The 23,024-nt window shown below is 37.6% G+C and overlaps 1 protein-coding gene across 2 annotated transcripts; it reads right to left on the bottom strand.

Moving 5' to 3' along the window:
• Positions 1 to 227: 227 nt before the first annotated feature.
• On the bottom strand, positions 228 to 23,018 carry CIR1 (corepressor interacting with RBPJ, CIR1). 2 transcript variants are annotated; one of them, XM_051623597.1, is made up of 10 exons: positions 22,872 to 23,018; positions 21,966 to 22,060; positions 21,356 to 21,429; positions 20,451 to 20,464; positions 20,303 to 20,358; positions 19,879 to 19,927; positions 19,547 to 19,664; positions 5,306 to 5,412; positions 3,768 to 3,853; positions 228 to 1,808 (listed from the first exon to the last, which is right to left on the bottom strand). In XM_051623597.1, exons 1-10 carry the CDS (start codon positions 22,941 to 22,943, stop codon positions 1,082 to 1,084), a joined length of 1,398 nt encoding a protein of 465 aa, XP_051479557.1. In that variant the 5' UTR covers positions 22,944 to 23,018; the 3' UTR covers positions 228 to 1,081. The 2 variants fall into 2 exon arrangements, with proteins under 2 accessions (XP_051479557.1, XP_051479558.1); XM_051623598.1 differs by lacking the exons at positions 20,451 to 20,464; positions 22,872 to 23,018 and having other exon boundaries at positions 21,966 to 22,056.
• Positions 23,019 to 23,024: the final 6 nt, after the last annotated feature.

Raw genomic sequence — 23,024 nt, forward strand, 5'->3', positions numbered from 1 at the left:
GTAGAAGCAAGCTGGCAATGAAATCCCACTTGTCCCCTGAGTGAGGTGGGTAAGAAAGGTGCTTGCCAGAATACTGAGTACAGGGACGTTTTTTCATGTGTCTGCTAAGTACTGCACTTCCATCTGCCACTCTGAAATGGCAGAGAAGCATTTCCTTTGCCTTAAAAACCTTGTTAAGTGGTGCCTGGTGCCTTTTTAGTGATTCAGAACTCTGGAGAAGAAGGCAATTCTTACTGTTTTTAAAGAACAAGGTATTTTATTATTTATGAAGCTCATCTGTGCAGACACAATGACCAACAATAATTAAAAAAACCCAAAAAGTTTGTTCATGAAAACAAAGGGATGACTATTTACATTAACTTTCTAACACAAACAATGAAATACCTGAAACAGTTGAGGCAGTAAATACTCTTTCCATGTCTTGAGAGATTATTGAACAATAACTTGACATTGTACTGACACATAGCAACAGGGGTTCAAGATGTTTAGATAGCCCTGACCAAGCTGTACACTGCAGGAGGTCAAAAAGCATTGGCTACACACTTATGTGAACTATGTCTCTCTGTTGTTTTAACTCATGAAATTGATCTCTTACAGGGAACTTTAGGAAAAATGCTTCAGTAGGAAAAAAACCCCACCCTCTACAGTACAATGTTTTGATATTTGAAGCAGTGATTTTATCCAGAACTATCTCAAATGTTTGCTCTTAGCATATCTCAGGACTCTTCCCAAGTTATTCTCTGCTTCCCCTCATGGTTGCATTTGAACAAAAACACCATTGACAAAATAAAGAATATCTCATACTGCTTTGAAATATTTTAAAACCCTAAAATCAGGTCTATGAATTACTGCATGTATACAAGAGGTATTTACCGACAAGTATATTTATATAGTAAGAAAAATACTGTAACATTTATACCTAATTTACAAATACTCCAACATCATAGAAATGATGCTGTTGGCTTTATGAAGGAAATGCTAGTTACAGAGGCTGGAAAATGAACAGCAACATGTAATTGAGCCCTTGTTAAAGGTATTCATCAAAAAGTGGAGAGATTCTTGCTTGCACCTGTCCTCTATGCTATCTGGTTTTCTTCCTGTCTCTGCTTCTGCTTCTACTGCGTCTGCTCCTTTCCCTGTGTTCCACCTTAGTGCACTTGTCCCCGTAGCTCTCTCTACATTTTTTCCTCTCTCTGTGCATGTCTGTGCTGGGGCTTCTGGTTTCATTTCTCCTGTGCCGCTCTTCACCAGGGCTTTGACTTGGACTTTTTCTTATTTGCCTTTGCCTGGAGCTGCTGTGACTTGTGCAGGGGCTTCTCCTGCTCCCCTCATCCATGCTTTGGCTTCTCCTAGCCCTCTCCTTTCTTTCAGTCTCTCTCTTGCTGGTGCTGTGGTATCTGCTTTCAGACTTTCTTTCCACCTCACAGGAGCTCCATTTGTTTTTCTCTGCAGAACCATCTTGCTTTGAAAGTCTGTACTTCTCCCTGTCTTTGTCCTTGTTACCGTGACTACTGGAGAGATCTTCATAAAGTTTTTCCTTCCTCATCTTTGCCTTTCCTTCTGAATCGCTGCTGCTGCTAGACTCTGAAAACTTGTCTTTTTTTCTTCTCTTAGAATACATCTTCTTTTGTGCTGCTTTATCTCTGTTGTCAGTCTCGCTATCACTGCTGCTCACTGAAGTCTCACTGGAGGATGAGGAAGAGGATTTCATCTTATGTTTCTTGTGTTTACTTTTGCTTTTTTTCTTTTGCTGCTTTTTCTTCTTTTTGTCTTTCTTTTTCTTTTTCTTCTCCAGACGATCCAACTTCCTTTTATTTTCAAAATAGAAGAGTAGTGCAATCAGATGTGGTAGGATATTCTAAATTACAAAGTTACTGTCTTTTAAAGTTCACTACTTCTGATAACCTACACAGTAAATACACTATTTTTCATAACAACGTTTAGTTACTCTCCTCTTTCAGCAAAGTATTATTTTTAAACTGCTAACTTGGCGCTAACCGTAGTAAGAATCCTTCTGTAACTCACAGCTGCTCCCTCAAAAACAGAAGGAATATAATTGTTTTAATTCTTTAATTTTAAAAAAGATCACTAAGATATGTCAATTTTGGTCTTGTAAATAGGAATAAATACATTCAGCAGTGCTGGTTTTTTGTTCCTTGTCAGCCTGCTCTGGACTTTGGAAAATCATTCCTGCTTTTGCTTGTGCATTTTTAGAAGAGATTTTGAAAATGAAAAAACACAATTAGCATTCAGTTTCTATTAATGATGGAAACCAGAAATTTACATTTTCCAGCCTTAAGTACAATATCCCATCATGCACATGCATCCACTGCTATGTGACTGCTTTCACCTAGCTTTTGTTTTCTGTGTTTATGCTGTGCCATTTTACTTCTGTGTTTATCATTGGAACAGGCTGCCCGGGGAGGTGGTGGAGGCACTGTCCCTTGGAGGTGTTAAAAAAACAGGTACACCTGGTGCTTCAGGAGATGGTTTAGTGGCCATGGGGTGTAGGGCTGATGGTTGGACTTGATGATCTTGAAGGTCTTTTCCAACCTTAATGATTCTATTCTATGCTTCTCAAAAAATTGGTGACTGAATAGTGAAGCTACTTTCAGTGTATTAAAAAAACATTCCTTCAGACTAGTAAAACCTAAAGGACTCAAATATTTACTGAACTTCAACTTTCAAAATATAAAGTATTTCAAAATATAAAGTATTGTGTTAGGCCAGCAGAAGTTCAAACTAAATACTGTTTTAATTATCCAAACTAAGTATACATTCCTTACTTAAAAATAACATAAAATATGCCAACTGTTTTCAGAGAATGACTTTGAGCAACCTGGTGTAGTCAGAGGTGTCCCTGCCTATTCAGGGGGATTGGAATTAGAGGATCTTTAAGGTCTCTTCCAACCCAAACCATTATATGATTCTATGATTAATCATATATGCAAACACTGTATGTACCTACCTACTCATGTACCTGCTTAGCCATTCACCTTTCTCCCCTCCTCCTACTCCCCATATACAGAACATCTAACCTAAAAGGTCATTTTAACTAGTGATACCTGTATGGGATCTACTAGGCAGTAGTTAATATTCTTAATTGTAAATATTTTCAGGTAATTTCAATATAATGTTCCACGTTAACAGGAAAAAAAAAAAAAAAGAAGAAGTCACCTGATATATTAAATCAGCAGGACAGAAACAAAGAATGAAAACCTCATTAACGTTTTATTAGAGCTACAAAGCCAGGGAGAGCTCCCTCTGCTGGAGCAGCAAGCTGTAAACCCTGACCTAGGGAAGAGTGGAGCTAGGCCAGCCTCTGCTCTGGGGTGCAAGGTCAGGTTCAGTTTAGCCACACAGAAGATAACAAATTTTTCCAAGTTGTAAACCAGTAAACAAGAGCACAGAGTTTTGAATCCTGGAAGAAGATACTGTCGACAACAGAGTGCAAAAAAGTATTTTAAAATAGCAACTGGCAGCATAGTAAATTACTATTATTTTAGTATCCCAGTTAAATTGGAAATGCCCACCCCCTCAGTGCAAAGGCATCACAGCTAGATTAGAACAGCCAGATTAAAACAAAACAACTGGATTAAAAACGATGCTGCATAATGCCATTTGTGGTCAAGTGCATGTGAAACTAAGCTGATTTTCTTCTGTACTCATAGTGCTAAATTCTTCGATCGGATAGAAGAGTTAAAGGGACAATCACGGAGTCAGAACTACTGGTGATACAGGTCTCCTCCACTAGGTACCACACTTACCTTAGAAGCTTCTGTTTTTGTTTAGTTGACAGTGATTTTAAAAATTCAACTTCTGGATCATCATCTCCTTCACTTGCAACAAACTCCTAGGAAAATGTGGTAAGACATTAAGTTCTTATACATAAAGATATAATCTTCAGATTTCTACATTAAAAGCAATGCCTCTATGTACCTTATTTTTGCACAGGCACAAATCTATTTGTATTACTAAGTCAGCTAAAGACTCTCTGGAAAGAGCAGCAAACTTGCTACAAAGCAACCACCCCCACTCACATTCTGGCTCAAAGCTGAGTAGGTGTTATAATGTGGGGGTTATACAATAGGAGTTATTAGTAACATATGAAAAAAGATTACTGCTAGGCAAAGAAATATTTCTGAAATAGTTAATAAAAATGAGACAATTTTGGAGCCCACATGATTCCCCAGGATAAGTCACTCCATTGTTATCCTGCTTGGATGAATAGTTAAGATGCTAGTCCTGCTCCAACCCAGGGTAATTTAAGCAAATTACTCTTCTGTCTCGGTTTAGTCATTAGGAAAATGGGTATTAACACATCTACCTCACTGTTGTGTTATTAGTCTTTCAATGTTCATAAAGTGTTCTAGCACTGACAAATACTGTAATCATATAATCTACATACAGTAACACAATCAGCAAAGCATTGCTACTTTGAAGACCCAGAAGTCTTCAAATCGTGTGCATCTGATACACTACAGTTCTCCACTGTGATGCTTTTAATTTTAGCCACACGCAGGAGGGGAAAGAAGAAATAAAGATTAATAAGCTCTTCCAAAAAAAAACCAAACCCACTATACCTAACATAAACCAAACATACTGGTATCGATGTGATTCATGTAACAGTGTCCATATGCTAAATTTTTCTGGCTGATATAGATTTTTTAAATGCAAAGGTACATCCGTCTGTGGAGACAGAATGAACTGTTTATTTCCTCAAGATTTCAAGACCAGCTGAGAGCTTTCATTCCCTCTTTACTAGTGGTTTAAATCACCATCCTGGTGTACAAACAACATTTATATTATGGTGACTCTTTCAAGAAGTGTACATTAATTTTTCACTTTACATTTTTATTAAAGCACCTCAGTTAGAAATGTATCTTTTGCAGTCTAAGTAAGGACAATTAAACATTTTCACTCCCAGAAATAATGTAGTCAATCAGGTAAAAAAATCTTCAGATGTAGCATTCCTGGCAGTACTTACTTGTGCATACTTCCTCCAACTTCATCTAAAGGCTAGCACTGCAACAGAACTAACCATCCCCTTTATGAAAAATTCAATTTCTACTCACCTAGAGAAGGGATTTAATTTATTATATGTGGTTTTAAAAGAAGTAATTTATGATTCACCATTCTTACTGTAACAACACTGGAAAACAGACAGTTTTTGGACATTTTTCTATTGGTATAGCTATTCAGCTTTCCTACGGATATGCATATTTGAAAACATTAAGTAGCAATTCACAAGCAATCACATTTAGATTTATAGACATTTTCAGCTTACTGGTAAAAAGATCATTACCTGTGATGGATCATTTGCGGTCAAGTTTCTCCCCAGTACATTTTGTTTCAGTGCAAACCCACTGTTTCTCATCTCCGCTATTAGCTCCGAGGGGTGCATTGATGGCCCTGTTCACAAAAATCACAGTTTGAATGTATCATTTATATCTCTCTATCTTTTTTTGGACTCCACAGTAGGAATTCGGTTGAAGCTTTGTTAGGTAAAATCACAGCTAAATCAACTCAATAATCTTCTGCTGAGCAAATAATCAGATATGATTTTCTAAAACAGCAGTCTGGAGATTCAGAATAGAAAATAATTGCATTTTTCTTTAAGTACAAGGAGATTCTCTTATGTAACTTTGTCATGTTGAAAACAACATAACCAGTAATATATTTTTATTATAGTAAAAAAAGCACAGGAAACCTAAAGATAGCCTATTAAGTGAGACTTTTAGGTATCACTTTTCCCTTAAAACAATGGGAAAATGCACTTCTAATAGGGCACTAATAAGCCATTTTTCATAAAGACACAGTTTTTTAAACTTTAAAAGTAAAAAGTAACAATCATTAGAAACTCAGTATACATATGGAAAATAAATACATGAAAAAATCTTCTACGTCCTTAGTTATTCTAGGGACACCCAAATATGCCATGTCTCTAGGGTGTTATCTCCTCAGAGATTTCTGTATTATCAGCTTAAAGAGTACACTATATATGTTGCATTAGAGTAGGTGTTTGGGATTAGGCACACGTTATCTTTCTTTGCAAATACCTAAGAAGCAGTAAAATACAGGATGTATTTTGAATCATTCAGACGTGACTGCATAATTTATAAACCCTGTAGCTCATGCTTTTGCTTTAATTGAATACCTGTGATCAACAAAACCTGGTGTACTTCTCTGGTTATGTACATTTCCTTCATCCTAAACATACACTCTTCTATTAGGTCACTTTCAGTAAACTCCCTTACCAGTTCATTCACTAATCCTACTGTGAATGAGTTAGCACTACTGAATGAGGTAAATCTAAATTAGAAGGAATGTACAATAGAGCAAGGAGCACATGATTACTATCAATTTGGTAAACTAACTCTAAATTATAAGATTGACTAGTCTTATGAAACATACTGATTTTGTGATTTTAAGTTTCTTTGTTGTGGAGATGGACAGAACTCATAAATTTTTAACACAGAAAAATCTGGAAAGGGAGTTTTTTACTATGGAAAATACATGGAAAGTAAAATAGCACTTTCTGAAAAAAATGTCAACTTCAACTTCTTAGTCTTCCTATATAATACACTGATTACAGAAACAAGCCTACTTGTAAAACAGGAAGGAAGAAGATAAAATTTTGAAAATTATTTAAGGAGTCCTTGCATCACTGACTTTATTTTAACAAATTTACAGGCAAAATAATTATATAATGATACCTTTTAGTCTTTCCCTGAGTTTACATTTTTATTAAGTAGGGGTTTATTCCTTTCTCCCCATATATTTTCTTAAAGTGTTTCTTCTTTTTATGTGTTACAGTGTAAATGTAAGCTCACTGATATTTCAAGAAGGTATATGGGCACCAGTGTCTACATTTTAGCTTAGTTCAAATTTAAAACCTTGCTCTGCTTGCCCAAATCTACTCTGTCTGGAACAGCAACCACATTAGACAAAAACCTAACAAAAGGATTTGGTATCATGTCTTGATTTGAAAAGACTACAAAAAACAGCCATAAAATTAAGTCAAATACCGTGTGTGAGAAAGCTGAATGGAGGCAAACTAATAAAAAAGATTTCACCACACCAAAGAAACCCATAACATGTGACTCCACTGAAGCCTGGAACCCCCCTTATTCAAAGGCAGTAAGAACCACTGCCTAACAAAGTAACCTCTTACTGGCTATTTCCCCTTCAGTGTCTCAGCATTGTGCACATTTTGATGTGTATTGGTACCTGATTCCCATTAGCATATTGGATAGAGGAACACAACTTGTCCAAATGTATGCAAGAAATTTGCAGAAGAACTAAGAGAGAAGCTCTAATTTTTTGGTTCCACATGAGGACTCTGGGCAGAGCAGAGACCAGAAAGGCATGAAGGTGTATTGGCCTTCAAAAGCACAGTTCAAAATTATTTCCTAGAAACAAACCTTTCAGGCATTCTTTGTGCATGACACTGGAAAGAGACAAGGAAAATCATATCCTCTTTTACATAAAAAGCTTGTAACAAATGGACAATACTACTGGCTTTTGTGCATTTGTGCCCAATGGATATCAGATATGCTGTAACACACAGATCACAGAACCACCATGGTTGGAAAGGACCTCTGAGGTCACCAAGTCCAACCATCAACAGACACAGACCAGAAGTGAACAAGAGACCTGTCTGAGTGGCTGTTCAAGCTGGGATGCAACACAAAACCACACAAACTTCTGAGTTAGCTTCCATGGTTTTTTTAGAGGTAAAATCAAAACTAGGTTTAAAACATAAAAGCACAGGTCAGCTTAAAAGCAAAGCAAGCTAGGCTAAAAATAAATTTATAGGAGTTCTGTTTCCTTGCTTATTAATTACCATTAGTGACATCAAGGAGACATTCATCGCTCCATCTACAATTTTTCAGTCACAGCATGGTACAACCATGACAAGGACAGTTAACAAATCACTGCTTCTCTTGTTTTGTGGATGTGTACAAGTTACATCAAATGCACCTACAGAACCTTGAGACTAAAGTGGTTCATGGAGTAAGTTATTCCTCTTTTGGTCTCTCTCTAATTCTGAGGGAAATTGTAATTCAGGTCAGCCTAGCTTTTGAAGAGATACAAGAACCTCCACAAAGCTTTATCATGTACACCATTTTTACTGTTAGAAAACACTAAGAAACTGAGATTCAGAAAATAAACCAACCCCATAATTAAAAGTAGAGTCAAAACACAGTACAATAGCACAAGCCTCTGTGTGCAGACCGCAGCTGGCACAACACAAGCATGGTGTCTACTATGGTTGATTACAGAGGACTCGTTGCAGTGTGTGATCTCTGCAGCTTAAAAAACATTAAAATTTTTGAGGATGACACAGGCAAGCCTGCTCACGCTTTTCTTCTGAACAGCTGATGACACTGAACTTCTCAGAAGTTCTGCTGCCCAGCGACAGCAAGACTGCACTGCTAGCTCTGTTCAGGGAGCAAGGCTAAGCCACAGTAGGGAGAAAAAATATCTGATCTGGGAAATCTAGAGACTGTTTTCTATCTGCTTACAAGTCCAGGTCAAGAAGCTCAGTTAAGATGATGTCACTTACAATGGCTGCACAGCTTATAGAAACTTCTATTACTATCTACTTTCTGAAACAGCACAAAAGAAAATTTTTATTTGCATAATTTAACTCCTTTGATCAGAATCAAAGGAATCAAATGCTTGGTGACTTTCTTTTCCCATCCATGCCTCAACAGACTGCTTTTTGATATATACTTAAATGATTTTGGTAAACAGATCTGATTTTCTTTGAAATGTTAGTGACAGCTTGAGGTGTCCCAGGATTCCTGGGCAAAGCTATTTTATGTGACAGCATTGAAGGTTGTAACACACTTCCTGGGCTGCGTCTTCACACAGTCTTAAAAGATGTAGAAGCCTAAATGCATGAGCAAACAATTGCATTCCCATTTCCACACTATAAAATTAAGTAGGCATTTCTCCTAGCTAATACAAAAAAGGAAGACAAAACCATAAAAGAAACTCCAAGCTTTTAACCTCACTTAACAGAGGTTTGAAAAACTCAACTTCTTAGACATGTCTTTGGCTTCCTTATTTAGGATTGAAAACTTCAAGCTTGGAGCCACCAGTATACTGGCTAGTACAGGACCCTGTCCTTTGGAGTGAATCAATTGTGGAGTCCTGCTTTTTGGAGGCATAATTGTGCCCAACGTGATCAAACTTGGTTTGCCTGCTAAGCCAAAAATGTCAATCTTTTCAGCCTGCTTTTGGCTTATGACTATACTTATATGTCATCACCCTCCAAGACTGTCAGACAAAACAGTGCTAAGTACACCCGATAGCCATGTATCTTCATCTGGTTAAGCTCCACTGAGTAATAAACTCTAAAACAGACTAAGATTGAGCTGAGAGAGGACCTCAGTTGGCTAAAATCTTGGGAACTGGTGGCCAGTCACAAGTGGGGTTCCTCAGGGCTCAGTGCTGGGACCACTTCCATTTAACATTTTATCAATTACCTTGATGAGGAGGTAGAATGCACCCTGACATTTTTTTTCTCTGAAAGGGTTGTCAGGCACTGGAACAGGCTCCTCAGGGGGTTGGTTGAGTCACCATCCCTGGATGTGGTTGTGGGGATATGGTTTAGGGGTGAACATGGTAGAGTAGGGCTCAAGATTGGACTTGATGATCTTAAAGGACTTTTCCAATCTAAATGATTCTGTGATTCTAACTGACATTAGCCCAGTATTCTTGGAAGAACACCCATCAACTTGCAAAAGATTACTCCTACATCAGGCACAGAAAAATACTTGGTCTAGTATGAAAACTGATGTCCTCATATGTGCCTTCCATATGGACTTGTGAGGCAGCCTGTGAAGAAGCTTCCTGCATCATCTCAAGCAGGTGAAAACATCTAGAGATGACATAATGCCATGAGTTATCAGAACATGAGATAAAGGAATCCTGTAAAAATAGCTGGTTGCTACAATTTCTAACTAATCTCTCAGCATTCATCCATCATCAAACTAAAAATAAGTTCAAAGTTACAATGTTTCATCATCTGTTTCTGATTCTTTCTGAAACAAGTCAAATACAGTACCTTGCTATTTTTGAATATAACTGTCAAGCTTATTTTCTGGAATTTACATTTTTATAAGGAAAGAAAAAGAAAAAAAACATTTAAAACTTTTCCAGGTGACTCTTGTTTTAAACTAAAACACTTATCTCCTTTAGAATGAATTCATAGTCTTGGAAAAGCTTTTTATCATATAATGAATTAATTGCATGCTGATATAATACTTATTTTTATGTATTAAGAAAACTGGCAACTTGTTAAGCTTTCTACAGCTACAGGTACTTAAAATTATGCTAAGGGTTTGCATAAAAGAGGCTCCATAAAGACCCACTAAAGGATTTTTACAATATTTTTTCATGCTCTTTATAATTCTCAAAAAATAGTGTTGTCAAGCAAGTAGACTACAGTCTCTTCTTGCTTCTTCCCACAGAAGTTTCTGGTGCATTAATGTCTTCTGTTTAAGATACTATTTAAGGAAAAAAATCCACATAGATCACAGAATCTGGAAACTCAAACCATTCAATGAAGTGTGAAAAGAAGGATTTTAGTCTTCACAAAGTACAACCTGAGTGCAACCATCACTTGAAAGCTATTGGTGCAGCTTTATAATATTTGTACAATTAAATAAACAGAAGAGCTGTAAATAGAATTTTTCTGAAGCCTGTAAGAGCATCAATTATACTGGATTGCAGAAGGACATCATACTGGGATTTCTAGAGCATATTGTCACTTTGCTTTAGCTCCAATTTCTGATCACTTAACTGAGATCAATTTAACATAATCAATTCTGCTGTATTCGACAACTGTGGGGGGGGGAGGGGGGGGGGGAATTATTCTGGATTCAATTACTTAAATGCCTATCTTAGAGTAAGCTCTCCCATCCCACATCACTACCCCTCCCTCTCAGCCCAGAAACAAGAGAAACCTATTGATGCAATTAAGTTTCAGTCCCATCTTGCACTTCTCTGGAGGTTACATACACTCTGCTACAACTTCAGAGTGTGTGCCAGATGTTTCCTCTAAGAGGCATGAGCACAGGACTCCTCTTAGAAAAAACACACCAGCTGCAACAGTGTCAGTTCCAGTAAGGACAGGCCATAATGTTATGATAGCCAGAAATAAAACTGCTATTTCTGATTATTCTATCTCCTCATGATACTTAGTCTTGACAGTATCAGCTCGATTTATTGAGCAAAGCTTTCACTGCTGTCAACAGCACAAATGAGCAAACTGAATTATTCTTTGCAATCAATTAAGTTTTCAATGGATTTTCTTATTGTGGAATACACAGGGAAAGCAAAGAGAAGTAGCAGTAACAGTGTAACCACTGTTCCTACCTGTGGCAGGGGCAATTACAGCAACCAGTTGTACTTAGGTAGTGGCTGCAGTTATGTATTGTTGCAAAGTGAAATAGACTACTCAATATAAAAGTTACTGGAAAAGGCAGCAGATTCTTCACGGTGTAATTTTAACTACAACTTTTTTACCTTTATTTTAATTAATGCTTATCTTGTGTATCATCAAAACAGAGTATCTAGAATAGGGCTTTTCTAGAGCTTCCCTTTCCTGAGAATGTGTTCTGGTGGGGGACATCTTTTAGTTAACAGATGTGATAATTTTAATCTGAAAATATCACCATTATCATACCATGAGACTTCTCCTGCCTTGGTAATAGACAGATACATTTCCATGAACATAAATGTAAACAAAGCACACTGGGATATATGCTGCCAATTTGTCAGTATACACCACTCTTTGGATACTCCACTCTAGCATGTTTAAAAGTTAATTTATGAATCAAGGATGAGATATTTTCAAAGCTTATCTATTATCACTACATAACTTTTGCTAACAAAGTAGGCCTAAAGCATATTGTCTTCGTTCTTTCTCATGTGCACCCTGGAAAACCTGAGACCACAACTCTTCAAAATTTAAATCTGACTTTTGTAACGGTGACACTAAAACCACACTGTGCTGCTGAAAAATAAACAAATGAATTCTCCAGGGAGTATACAAACAGCTCTTTCACAGTACCTAGGTTTTAGAAAACCATTCTGCTCTTGGGTTTCAGCTTAGCACACAATCACATGAAGGATGAATATACTCTGAATTCAGAGTGCTGCCTTGTCTGGGGAGCAGCAAAAGCAGAACACGATAGAAGGCTTTTTAGGTTTTACTTTAAAAGAGAAACTACCTTTAAAATTAGCATAGACTGTTTAGTCAATACATCCATATACTCTTTTTGTGCTCTCCAGAGTTTCATGTGATTTTTATTTCATATGGCTTAAAAGGGAATTGAACAAAAATGGAAAAAATTACAGAGTGAGCCTAATCACACTATCGCCTGTGAACTTTTATTGCGGTTGTGACAGAGATAAGAGTAGACATTTATCTAAAGGACAAAGAGCTATTATCCAAATTATGTGATCATGATCCTGGTCATGAAGAATGTAGCAAATTTATGCTGCCTCCACTAATTCAGAATTGATCATTTTTTACTAATAACTTTTTCATCTATTTCATAGATGACTGCATGCAGACCATATTTACACTTCAAAGCAACTGCTGCAGTTGGCATTGAGAGAAATCAATGAATAAAAAAACTCTGGCTTTTAATTAGCTCTTCTTCAGAGGGCCTGCAGTTTAACTGAATTTAACACTTCAACACAGAATTTCAGTATAATTTGCCATGCTTTTGTCACAGAGTATTTCAGAGAATCCTGAGTTTCTTTTATTATTTTTTTTTTAGTAGTAAAAACCATTTAACATTATCAAGCTGCTATAGGAATCTATCGCTTAAATGCCAACTACGAGACTTCTAATAGAAATGTGTATTTTATGCATTCACACCAAACACAGAAGCTTCTGAAACATAAATGGAGGATTGCTCTAAAACGTGACAGTTCTTAAACTATGTGAAGATTTAGATAAGGTTCCTAATGTTCATAATCAAAGGTCTCAGCTACAGATACAAAGGTTTCATACACTGTACGTTTCTAGAGATGACCATTTATACAAATATTCACAGTGAATGTGTTCAAATCACTTTTTCTTGTTATTATAGACTCAAAACAGCACTTAAATCAACTCCTGCATTTCTGATACAATGCTGATGTTTATCTGTTGGGAAACACAATGGTACCATATTTGTTATTGAAAAAAATGCAGAGATGCACACATAACCTAGACATTGATTCCCTTTTTTACTGCCTCCATGTGACTGATAATTTCAACGGTGACTATGGAAAGGAATTTCACCCAAAAGCTAAAGATGAGTTGAACACACTGAGTGACAGACTGAGGAAACCACAACCACAATGAGTGTGAGGGCACTCGGGCAATAAAAGGAGAGGGCACAAACTCTAGGAGCCGATAATGAGTCTTCAGAAGGCTGCATTGCACAGACATACCTGGGGTTTCTTTATCTGCGTAGATCATAAGGCTACACACACGTACACATGTTGCTTCGTCACATTTTAACCATTATTTGCCTGAATTTTCTACAACATGCCAATCACTTCACAGTACCCTCTTTCTTCTAAGTAATTTCACTGGACAAATCAACAGGGAGCCAGTCAGCTGTCAAACAACCAAAGCAGTCCACAGCAGAGCAGGGTGCCCAGCACTCTCCAGCCTTAGGCTTCATAGGCCAGAAGCACAAGAACAGTTTTTAATCACAGCATCCGAAGTCTTCCAACTACACTATTCCTAAAATTACGTCCCCATTTGAGAAACCAGCCTTATTTCTCAATATAGTAATACCTTTTTTTCATAAGATAGTAATAGATTCCTAGCAGATTTTTGTTCTAAAAAATTACAATAAAAGTTTTAAGCATTTAGGCTTGCATAGCTTTTTAGCACCCCCCTCCCCAGTCCTTGCTTAACAAGATGGAGTGCTTGCAGAAAAAAAAAAAAAAAAAGAAAAAAAAAAGGAAAAAAAAACCCTAAACAACAAGAAAAAAGAGGTATTTAGTTTGTCCTATATTTAGCTGACCAAGAAAGCTGCAGGCAATTTTGAAACGAAATAGCAGTATTACTTAAAAATCATTTTGCACAGAAAACCCACTAATCTATTCTAGTAAAATCAAACACTTCTTAGGCAAAAAAAGCACTGGAAAACACAAAAATTAAATTATGCTGCTGGTTAATGATAAAAAACAGTAAAACTTTTAGACGCCAGTGACCTGGGTTTTTTTGCTGGTAAATGTTACATGTTTAGCCATGCATATGTACCCAGTGACACATAAAGTCCAAACCACAAGATATTTTCATTTTGCCTAAACTTGGAAAATTAGTATTTTATCAGTAAAAACCCCTGTAAATCAGTTTAGCCCAAAGAAGCATTTTGATTGCCTAATTTAGCTTTGTAAAGGAGAAGTAAATCTTATAAGTTGGTCTCTGTAAGCCTCACAGCTGGAACAGTCTATCACTACTTCACAGTCTACAGTGGTCAAAGTAAGTTACTTTATATCTAAAACTAAGAATTTCATAATGGAAATAATGCAACACCAGGGGGTGCAGTTATCATGAAATAATTACACTCCTGGGAGATTACAGACAAGGCTATACCCCAGGGGTGTGATTATCCCATGATAACCACATCCACTGAAATTGCCTTATTGCAAAAATAATCTCTATTCACTGGTGAGATATTATAGGAGCTTTTTTAATGGTAAGATTATGATTTTTTTTTTCTATGCATTATCAGCTAGATTAGTAAAATGGTCCCAGAAGCGCAATAACCAAGCCATCACACCTAAGTTAAGGTGCCAATTGTACTTATTTTTGTTTGCTGGAGTGCTACAGTGTATGTCAGATCTTGAAAGACAGCAGCCTTTTCTCACAGAGCAAGACATGCTTCTTGCCCTGCAGCAGTTCCACTGGAGTAAACTGAAATCTATGACTGGTCTTTGCACACAAAATATTCAACACCAATTCCAAAACAACAGTTGCCCATTAATTTATGGGCAAAGAGGAAGAGTATGATGCAGTATCTTTCTGCTGAAATAAGAGAATCACAGCTTATAGAATTTATGGGAAAGAAAAAGCCTATACTGGTGGTTATTTTATGATGTGAAAAAAAAATGTACATAGGCAATCACTAACTCTTTCCTCACAGAGAAACAGAGCAGGAACCTTAGATAAAGCTACTAAATCAAACACAGGAGTTTCATTTTCATTCCCTGAACTCAAACATTTCCTCTGAGGCTGAAAAAACAGTCTGAGTCGAAGTAAGACTTTATTTTTCTCTCTTTCTGAAGCAGGAAAAAATGAGAACAAAACACAAACTGCACTCGTATCAAATTCTCTTGAATTTAGATCTGGTGTTACTTAATCTTCTTTTCATTCAAAAAAGGAGTCTACGACCAATGTGTGACTTATAAAACCACAAAACATCTTATCCCCTGGGCTTTTACTAAATTTAAGTTACTATTCAACTAAGGCATTTGAAGGCCCAGTTTTTAAAGAAAGGGAAGGATGGGAAAAGGCTGCTCTTAATTCAATAATGTCATTATCCTAATAAAAACTTTTTTACCCCCATTATCTGTGTTACTTCTGATCAACAAGAAAGATGAGAATGTCCCTTGAACTAGATGTCAATCCTTTATATGTTCACAAACATTTGCCAGCAACACTGGGGCTACCACTGTCTCTACTGGTTTTGGCTGGGGTAGAGTGACTTTTCTTCAACAGTAGCATGTATGGGGCTATGTTCTGGGTTTGTGACCAGAACAGTGTTGACAATGCAGAAATGTTTTAGTTCTTGTTGAGCAGTGCTTGTACAGCATCCCAGCCTTTGCTGCTCCTCACCCCACCAGCAAATAAGCTGGGGGTGTGCAAGGAGTTGGGAGGGGACACAGCTGGGACAGCTGACCCCAGCTGACCAAGGGGATATTCCATGCATTGTGCTCAGCAATAAAAGCCAGTGAAAGGAGGAGGAAGGTGGGACATTTGGAGTTATGGTGTTTGTCTTCCCAAGTGACCATTATGCATAATGGAGCCCTGTTTTCCTGGAGATGGCTGAACACCTGCCTGCAGAGGGGAAGAAGCAAGTTAATTCCTTGGTTTTGCTTTGCTTGTGTATGCGGCTTTTGCTTTAATTTTTAAACTCTTTATTTCAACCCACAAGTTTTCTCACTTTCACCCTTCCAACTCTCTCCCCCATCCTGCTCTGGTGGAGTGAGCGAGCACTGTGTGGGGCTGAGCTGCCTACCTGGGCTAAATTTGGTCCTTCTAGTACAATTAACCCCATAAACTCATTTTAGTCCTGGTATATTGAGTACTGTATTAAAATTTTCTTCAGGTTTCACCTTTATTCCTCATAGAATCATAGAATCCTAGGGGTTGGAAGGGACTTCGAAAGATCATCTAGTCCAACCCCAACTTCTCACTTCTTGACAGCTGGCTGCAAACATATTTTTACACACTCAGTTACTAAAAACACATAAATTAAATGCACATTCCAGGCTTGCTGTATATTCAAAGCAATCACTCCCTATCCTTGAAATCTCTATTCATTGGTCTCTTCAGAGGCATGTATTTTCTTCTGCATTGTAGACCCAAACAGACAGCTTCTGAAAATTGTTCTTTGGAGTTTAGACCTTATAAGCCAAGTGGTTTTGTACCTTTTGCTGCTGACAATCACAATAAAGGAAAACACTGGACTATTTACATGCTTTTTACCAGTTTTCTAAGCATAAGAAGACACTTGTGTGGGGTAAGGGGGGGGACGTGGTGTGAAGCAATTCAAGTGCTTTTTTTCCTTCTTGTTTTAAAACTAATCATCAGTTCATTAAACAAAAGGCTTCATAAAAATATAATTAAAATTCTCTGTCCCTTACAAAGCAGTATTTCCTGCAATTCTAGCCAATCTAAATAAGAACAGTGTGGCAACAGACATTTGTTACAGTACTATAAAATAATCAGAAAATAATTATGAATTTAGTCTAGAGACATAAAAGCAGCTTAGGACTGCATACAATTACTGATAAAGACAAGCAGGAACAAGCAGAGCTTGAGGAGATGTGTTGTATGGAGGAACAGAAGGTTCTTAGAGGTGGATACTGATTCAGCATGAGGGCTAATAACAAACCATTAAGTAGAAGTACTGAGATGAAACAAAGAGCAATAAACAGTCAGGACAAGATTATATTGTTGGGGATGCTGATCAGAACATGACGGAATTTGTCTTTGCTGCAGTGCCTTGTTAGGAAATGTAAAAACCACTGTTTTACTCGGTGTAGGTTCATTTTACAGAACTAACTGCAGGCCTGTAGCACTGTACCAACTGGGTAGAACTCCCAGCAATGCAAAAGTAACTACCTACTCTCATCCCAAACAACACAGGATAGGTGTTAAGGTTTAGTTAAAACAAAGCAGGTTGTTTTTTTTTTTAAGTGTGTGATGTAAGCTTTAACAGGCCATGTGGCTGAATTATAAGTCTGAAAAGAAACAGTGAATTCAAGAACTTAACTGCAGTGCTTCATTTACATAGATGGAATTTTTGGAAGTTGTCAATTTAGCTTCAGATGAAGTTTTAGAAAAGCTGAGGAAAGGACTGTATTCCTGACTTTGGAAAAAGCAGACAACCTTTTATCTGATGATCTAATTAATGACTTTACCACTTCCTATAAGCCTTGTATCTGCTATTAAATGAAGAACTTAAAAATGTTTTAAACTTTACTTACAATGTTTTTACATATTGTTTCCCCAAAAGAAAAAGGAAGTAGCAGTATCATTACAGCTGACTATTAAAGTCCAAGAACAATGTCTTACATTCTATATATACACTGATCTGTCACCCACCCCTACTCCCTGAAATCCTTCCTCAGCCTATAAAAAAGTCAATGGTCAGCACAACACACTGTTTTCTAAGTTCCAGAGTTGAAGATGAGAAGGCACTGGCAGAGTCTGAGAACATCTAGGTAATTTTACAGCACTTTCCCCTTCATGCAAAATTCACCATATGTGCTAATTCCTTCCCTTCAAGGCTTACAAAGATGGTTTGGAAAGCAAGCTGAAGAACATCTCTCTGACTAGCAAACACCCACAGGAGTCCAATGATGCCTACACTGAGGCAGTTCAGTCAGGTTTGAAACAAGCAGTCTTATATTGACACAACAAAGCATTCACATTACATTGTTATAAATAATGAGGAGTCAATTTTTCACGTTTGTACAAGCATGTACAAACACCTTCCTCTTTCCCAGACAAACACTACAGTTTTCCCACATCTTTTGAATGGGGGGGGGGGGGAAGTGAGTTCTTCTCCACAAAAGTGTATCTGACATGCAAGATCTGCACAATATAATTCTACCATCACCAAACACTCCAAGCACAATTTCTTCTCAGGTAAGAACGAGGCAAGACAATTATGTAATGTTATAACCTACTGAATATATAGGCTGAGAAAGTCAACTACAGGATGCATAATACAATGGTATAATCGTCAGACAGTGCCTAAAAGCAGAGGAGTGTAAGAGGCAATATTTCCTTTACCTTAAGTCTTCCAGGCCTCATCTCAAAGAAACAATGTATCTAAGTGATCTAATTCTGAAAAGCAAGATTGTTGGTAAGCTAAATATGTAATAAAACTAAGAGCTACTACACCAAATAGATAACCTGAGAAAAGACAAAGGAAACCCAGATGTTATCAAGTGTGCAATAGTAATGGTATCCCAGCAAAACTGAACACACAGCATGGCACCTGATCTTGAAGTGCAGTACAGCAAGTCTGAAGACTCACCCGTGTTATCCGGGGTTTCCTTAACCTGCTGCAATCTTAGGAATCTTAAGTGCTACAAACTTGGGCCAACTTACAGAAAATGAAGCATTGTAGGCAAAAAAAAAATATTATTCAGTTTGAATGTTTATATTCACTTCTTTAAATCTCATCTAACACTAAATGTTGTGTGACTTCGAGTAGCAGGAAAGCTAATAGAGGAAAAAAATTGTAATTCAGGAAGTAACGAGCCAGCTGAAAGGAAACCAGGCATTTGCAAATCTAGGTTCCAATTGCTTGTCCACTTCTAGAAGCACAATTACATATATTAAAAAAACCAAATCTCTCCTTTTCTCCAAGTGATTAACAAAGATATACTGATACATTCCAGCTTTTCCAAGCAGTGTACCTGAATCTGAACTGGGAGAGTCTTTGACAATCCATTACATGTTGGTTTTTTTGTGTGTGATACAAATATCACCATTCAGATTTAAACAATCTCATTGCAGCTTCTGAATTTTTGTCACAGATAGAATCAAATCAACAGTCATTATGGAATCTTTTAAAATGTGTTACTAATAAACAAATTAGAACCCTAACATTTAAAATAATTAACTTGAAATTATGGCTCCTACATGTGGAATAAATAAGCTTTTCCATATTTCAGTACCTCTTTGAAATATGATAAACTTAAACCTTTGGAAATTAAACATGATGAGCTCCCCCAAAATTTCTAACCAGCAACTTCTTGAAGGGCATCCCCTGCCTACCTGAACCATCACTGGGGACTGAACTCGCGTTAATTCCAGAAAGGCCAAATAAGGGACATTCTCGATCCGTGTTGACATGACCCCACTTGTGGCATTTAATACATCTCACATTTCGCACCTAAAATGAAAAATAATTTTAAAAATACATAATTTTTAGTTACCAATGCAGCTTAACATTTACAGAAATGTCTATGTTATTAGGCATAAGAGAAGCTTTTAAACTCACTGAGAAACAGATGATAAAATTAAGAGAGTTCGTGTGAACGTTCTGCAGTGAGATAATATTTGAAATATACCCAAGACATCCAGAGAGTGATATTTATGTAACTTGCCTGGATACCAAACGGCTGATCTCTGATATTCATATCATCCTTAGCATATCTGTTACACAAACACAAAAGAAAACAAATACTCAATTCATTATTTTTTTAAAAACACATAATATACAAAAATACCTTTTATTGTAAAGTATGCATCCATTTCAGAGATAAACTTCCAGTAAACATTAGTTTTAATGTGTTTTCAAATAAGGAAGTACAATTCAAACAAAAACTAAACCGATGAAGGAATTCGTTCTAGGCTTACAGGTTTTATAATCAACTAACAAGACATGACAGGATTACACAACTGACCTGCTCAAAAATAAAACAGGAAAGAGGAAGAGAAAAAGAAAAAAAAAGAAAATAAGAGAAAGAGAAGGATATCAAAGGTAAGTAAGAAGAAAAAAAAATTTTGGATAAAATCCAGACATCTTACTTTTCTCGAGGGGCGACTTTTTGCCATTCAAATTTGTATTCAGTCTCTCCTTCTTGCTATGAAACAGAAAACATGGTAAGCTTGACATTTTTTATAATACATTTTAAGTAAGTAAATGAAAACATAAAGAAATGATATAATGAAATACCTCTTTAGTTTCCTCTGAATTTTCAGAAATCATGGAAAGAAAAGAAATTATACATTAATTTGACATGTAAAATCCAGTTGGTGTCTAAGCTGGAGACAAAACATTTGATGGTTTATACTAATACAATAGTACAAACACTCAGAAAGTAACTTTACTTAAATAGAGCACACTTATGAATAATCAGCCTCTAGTATGCAGTTACAAATCCTGTGAAACCAGGATAATCTTTTAAAACTACATTGATATGATTTATAAACACAAAAACCTTTTTTTTTTTTTTTGCAAAAGTAGCAACAACACTTAATTTTAAAATATAAAAAAATAATTTAAGCAAAACCCACTACTTTAAAATTGCATTTGCTCTAGGCTTAAGGAATTAATTTTAGAGCTCTTGAAGTGATTGCAAAATTTGCCCTACAAGAATGAGCCCATCCAAGCATTTCCAAGGGTTTTTGTGCAAATGGAAAAGAGGCACTTTAAAGGGAACGTGCTTTCTTTTAAAGGGAATACATTTTCTTAGTTCTACACTTACATTCAGATTTTGCTAAAGTTAAGTGACCGACATGAGCATTCACCAGGTACTTAGTAACTTCAGCTTGTGAAGCTGCTGCAACCATTTCTGCTGCTGCCAGGAAAGAGATTTTATCTGCTTTTCCCTTTACATGGCATTGTTGCTTAGAAAACTCCAACCACTCCCATTCTGAAATAAATTAAAGTATTGTGGGACCAAAATTATCACATACTATATATGTCTGCATATTCCCACAGGAAGAACTAAAAATCACACCTTTAGTGTTACCTCACTATGAACAAGTTATTTAAAAAAACAAAAGTGTTGTGATTATTTCTTCAGAGGGTTTCTAGCTCTGCAGCACTGTCTGCTCAGAACCAGGGAACTGCAGTACCTTTCTTTGCCCCAGGTGGGGCCTCGTACATAAAATTAAGACCATTCTTCACACGCTCATCTCCCATAAGCAACCTAAATAAAAAGAGACAGAGTTTGGGGTGTTACACGCAAAACAGCCAGAGCGGTGTTACTTAGATAAAAAAAAACAACAACTGTAGCAGGAAATTGCTATAACAACTGGCAACTTCTCATTTGTTAATTTGAATAACAAAAGTTGGTATTAAACCACACAGGAGACTAGCCAGTACTTTCATGTGCTCCACCGTGTACCAAAAATCACACACTTCAACCAACAACAGAAACGTAACTCCCCATCCAAGAGTTATGAGGCAGATTCCTGTGTGACCCAAATATATTGTTGAACAAGATTACTTGTGCTCTCTGCAACATAACATGTTTTGAAATGAATTCAAGACACACAGGTGCCACTTGAAAGAAGTTCTTGTGACTTCTGCTTAATCAGACACCAATTTATAAAATCACTGTCCTCTCCTACTACTACAATCAATGGGAGACAGAATTTCAAGTAACTCACAATGGTATTTTCTTCACTACCAGGAAAGCAAGACACAGTAGGAATAAGTGTGTGAACTTACACCAGTTCTCACCTGTTATCATAGGATTCCTGTTCTTTCAGATACTGTTGCATTAATTCTTCTTGTTTCTTCTTATCATATGATATCTTCTGTTCTGCCATCCATACCTAGTTAAAAAAAAGTTTCTACTTTAAACAAATAGAAAAACTACCACGAAATAGATCTGTGTATAAATAGTTAGCTGGCTTAATCTATTAAAAATCCTTAACAGGTGAAACTTCCTGCTCTAATCACATACATCTTATTATTTTCATCCAGCATTTCAATAAATGACCTTCAATCAAGCTGTAATTTTGATAAGCTGTAACTCCAACGTTTCATAGTAGAAATGGAAAGAAGAAGTTTAACAATGCAAATGGAAAGGAAGGCTCAGGAAGCACCCCGGTGTGCCACTGTCTTCCCTGTAACGACACTTCCTCAGCGAAGTCTCACCAGACCTCAGATCCCAGGTTCTCTCGGGAATGGCACGGTCTGGGGAAGAGAAACCTGGCGCCAAGTCAAGGCAGGTGTGAAATATCGGGAAAACGTGGGCACACCGGGACGGGGGGAGTGTTCCCGGACGCTGTACAGCACCAGACAGACACTATTTACCCGGAGAACCAGGTGCTGAAAAGCTGGAGCCAGGAAGAGGCGACAGATAAACGCGGCTGTGAGGAAGCAAACGGGAAGCTTCAGGAATTTTCTAACTTTCTTGACTGTCTCTTCCTTCTCCCTCGCCCCGGCCCCGCGCCCAGCACGGGCACCGGACATGCCCCTCAGGCCGCCCGGGACACCGGCCCCGGGACACCGGCCCCGGGACACCGGCCCCGGGACACCGGCCCCGGGACACCGGCCCCGGGACACCGGCCCCGGGACACCGGCCCCGGGACACCGGCCGGGCCCGCAGCGCCCAGCCCCGCAAGGGCCGCAGCCCCTCACCTTTTTGATGTTGGACTTGGAGGCGGGGTGAAAATCCTTCTTGCACATGAAGTTGGCGAACGACTTCCCCATGGCGGCGGCGGGGAGGCAGCCACCCGCTCCCCGCACCGACCGGGGCCCCAGCGGCTGCCTCGGCCGGGCCTTCCGGGTCGG

This window comes from Apus apus, chromosome 6, assembly GCF_020740795.1.
Source record: "Apus apus isolate bApuApu2 chromosome 6, bApuApu2.pri.cur, whole genome shotgun sequence".
In the NCBI taxonomy this organism is placed as follows: Eukaryota; Metazoa; Chordata; class Aves; order Apodiformes; family Apodidae; genus Apus; species Apus apus.

What these genes read in the sequence shown, in the direction of transcription:
- CIR1 (XM_051623597.1), bottom strand. Translation starts at nt 22,943, where the DNA reads ATGGGGAAGTCGTTCGCCAACTTCATGTGCAAGAAGGATTTTCACCCC. An exon ending in CAGGAATCCTATGATAACAG is followed by an intron (nt 21,430 to 21,965) that starts GTGAGAACTGGT and finishes CTTTTTATTTAG; the next exon opens with GTTGCTTATGGGAGATGAGC. An exon ending in ATCAGCCGTTTGGTATCCAG is followed by an intron (nt 19,665 to 19,878) that starts GCAAGTTACATA and finishes TTTTCATTTTAG; the next exon opens with GTGCGAAATGTGAGATGTAT.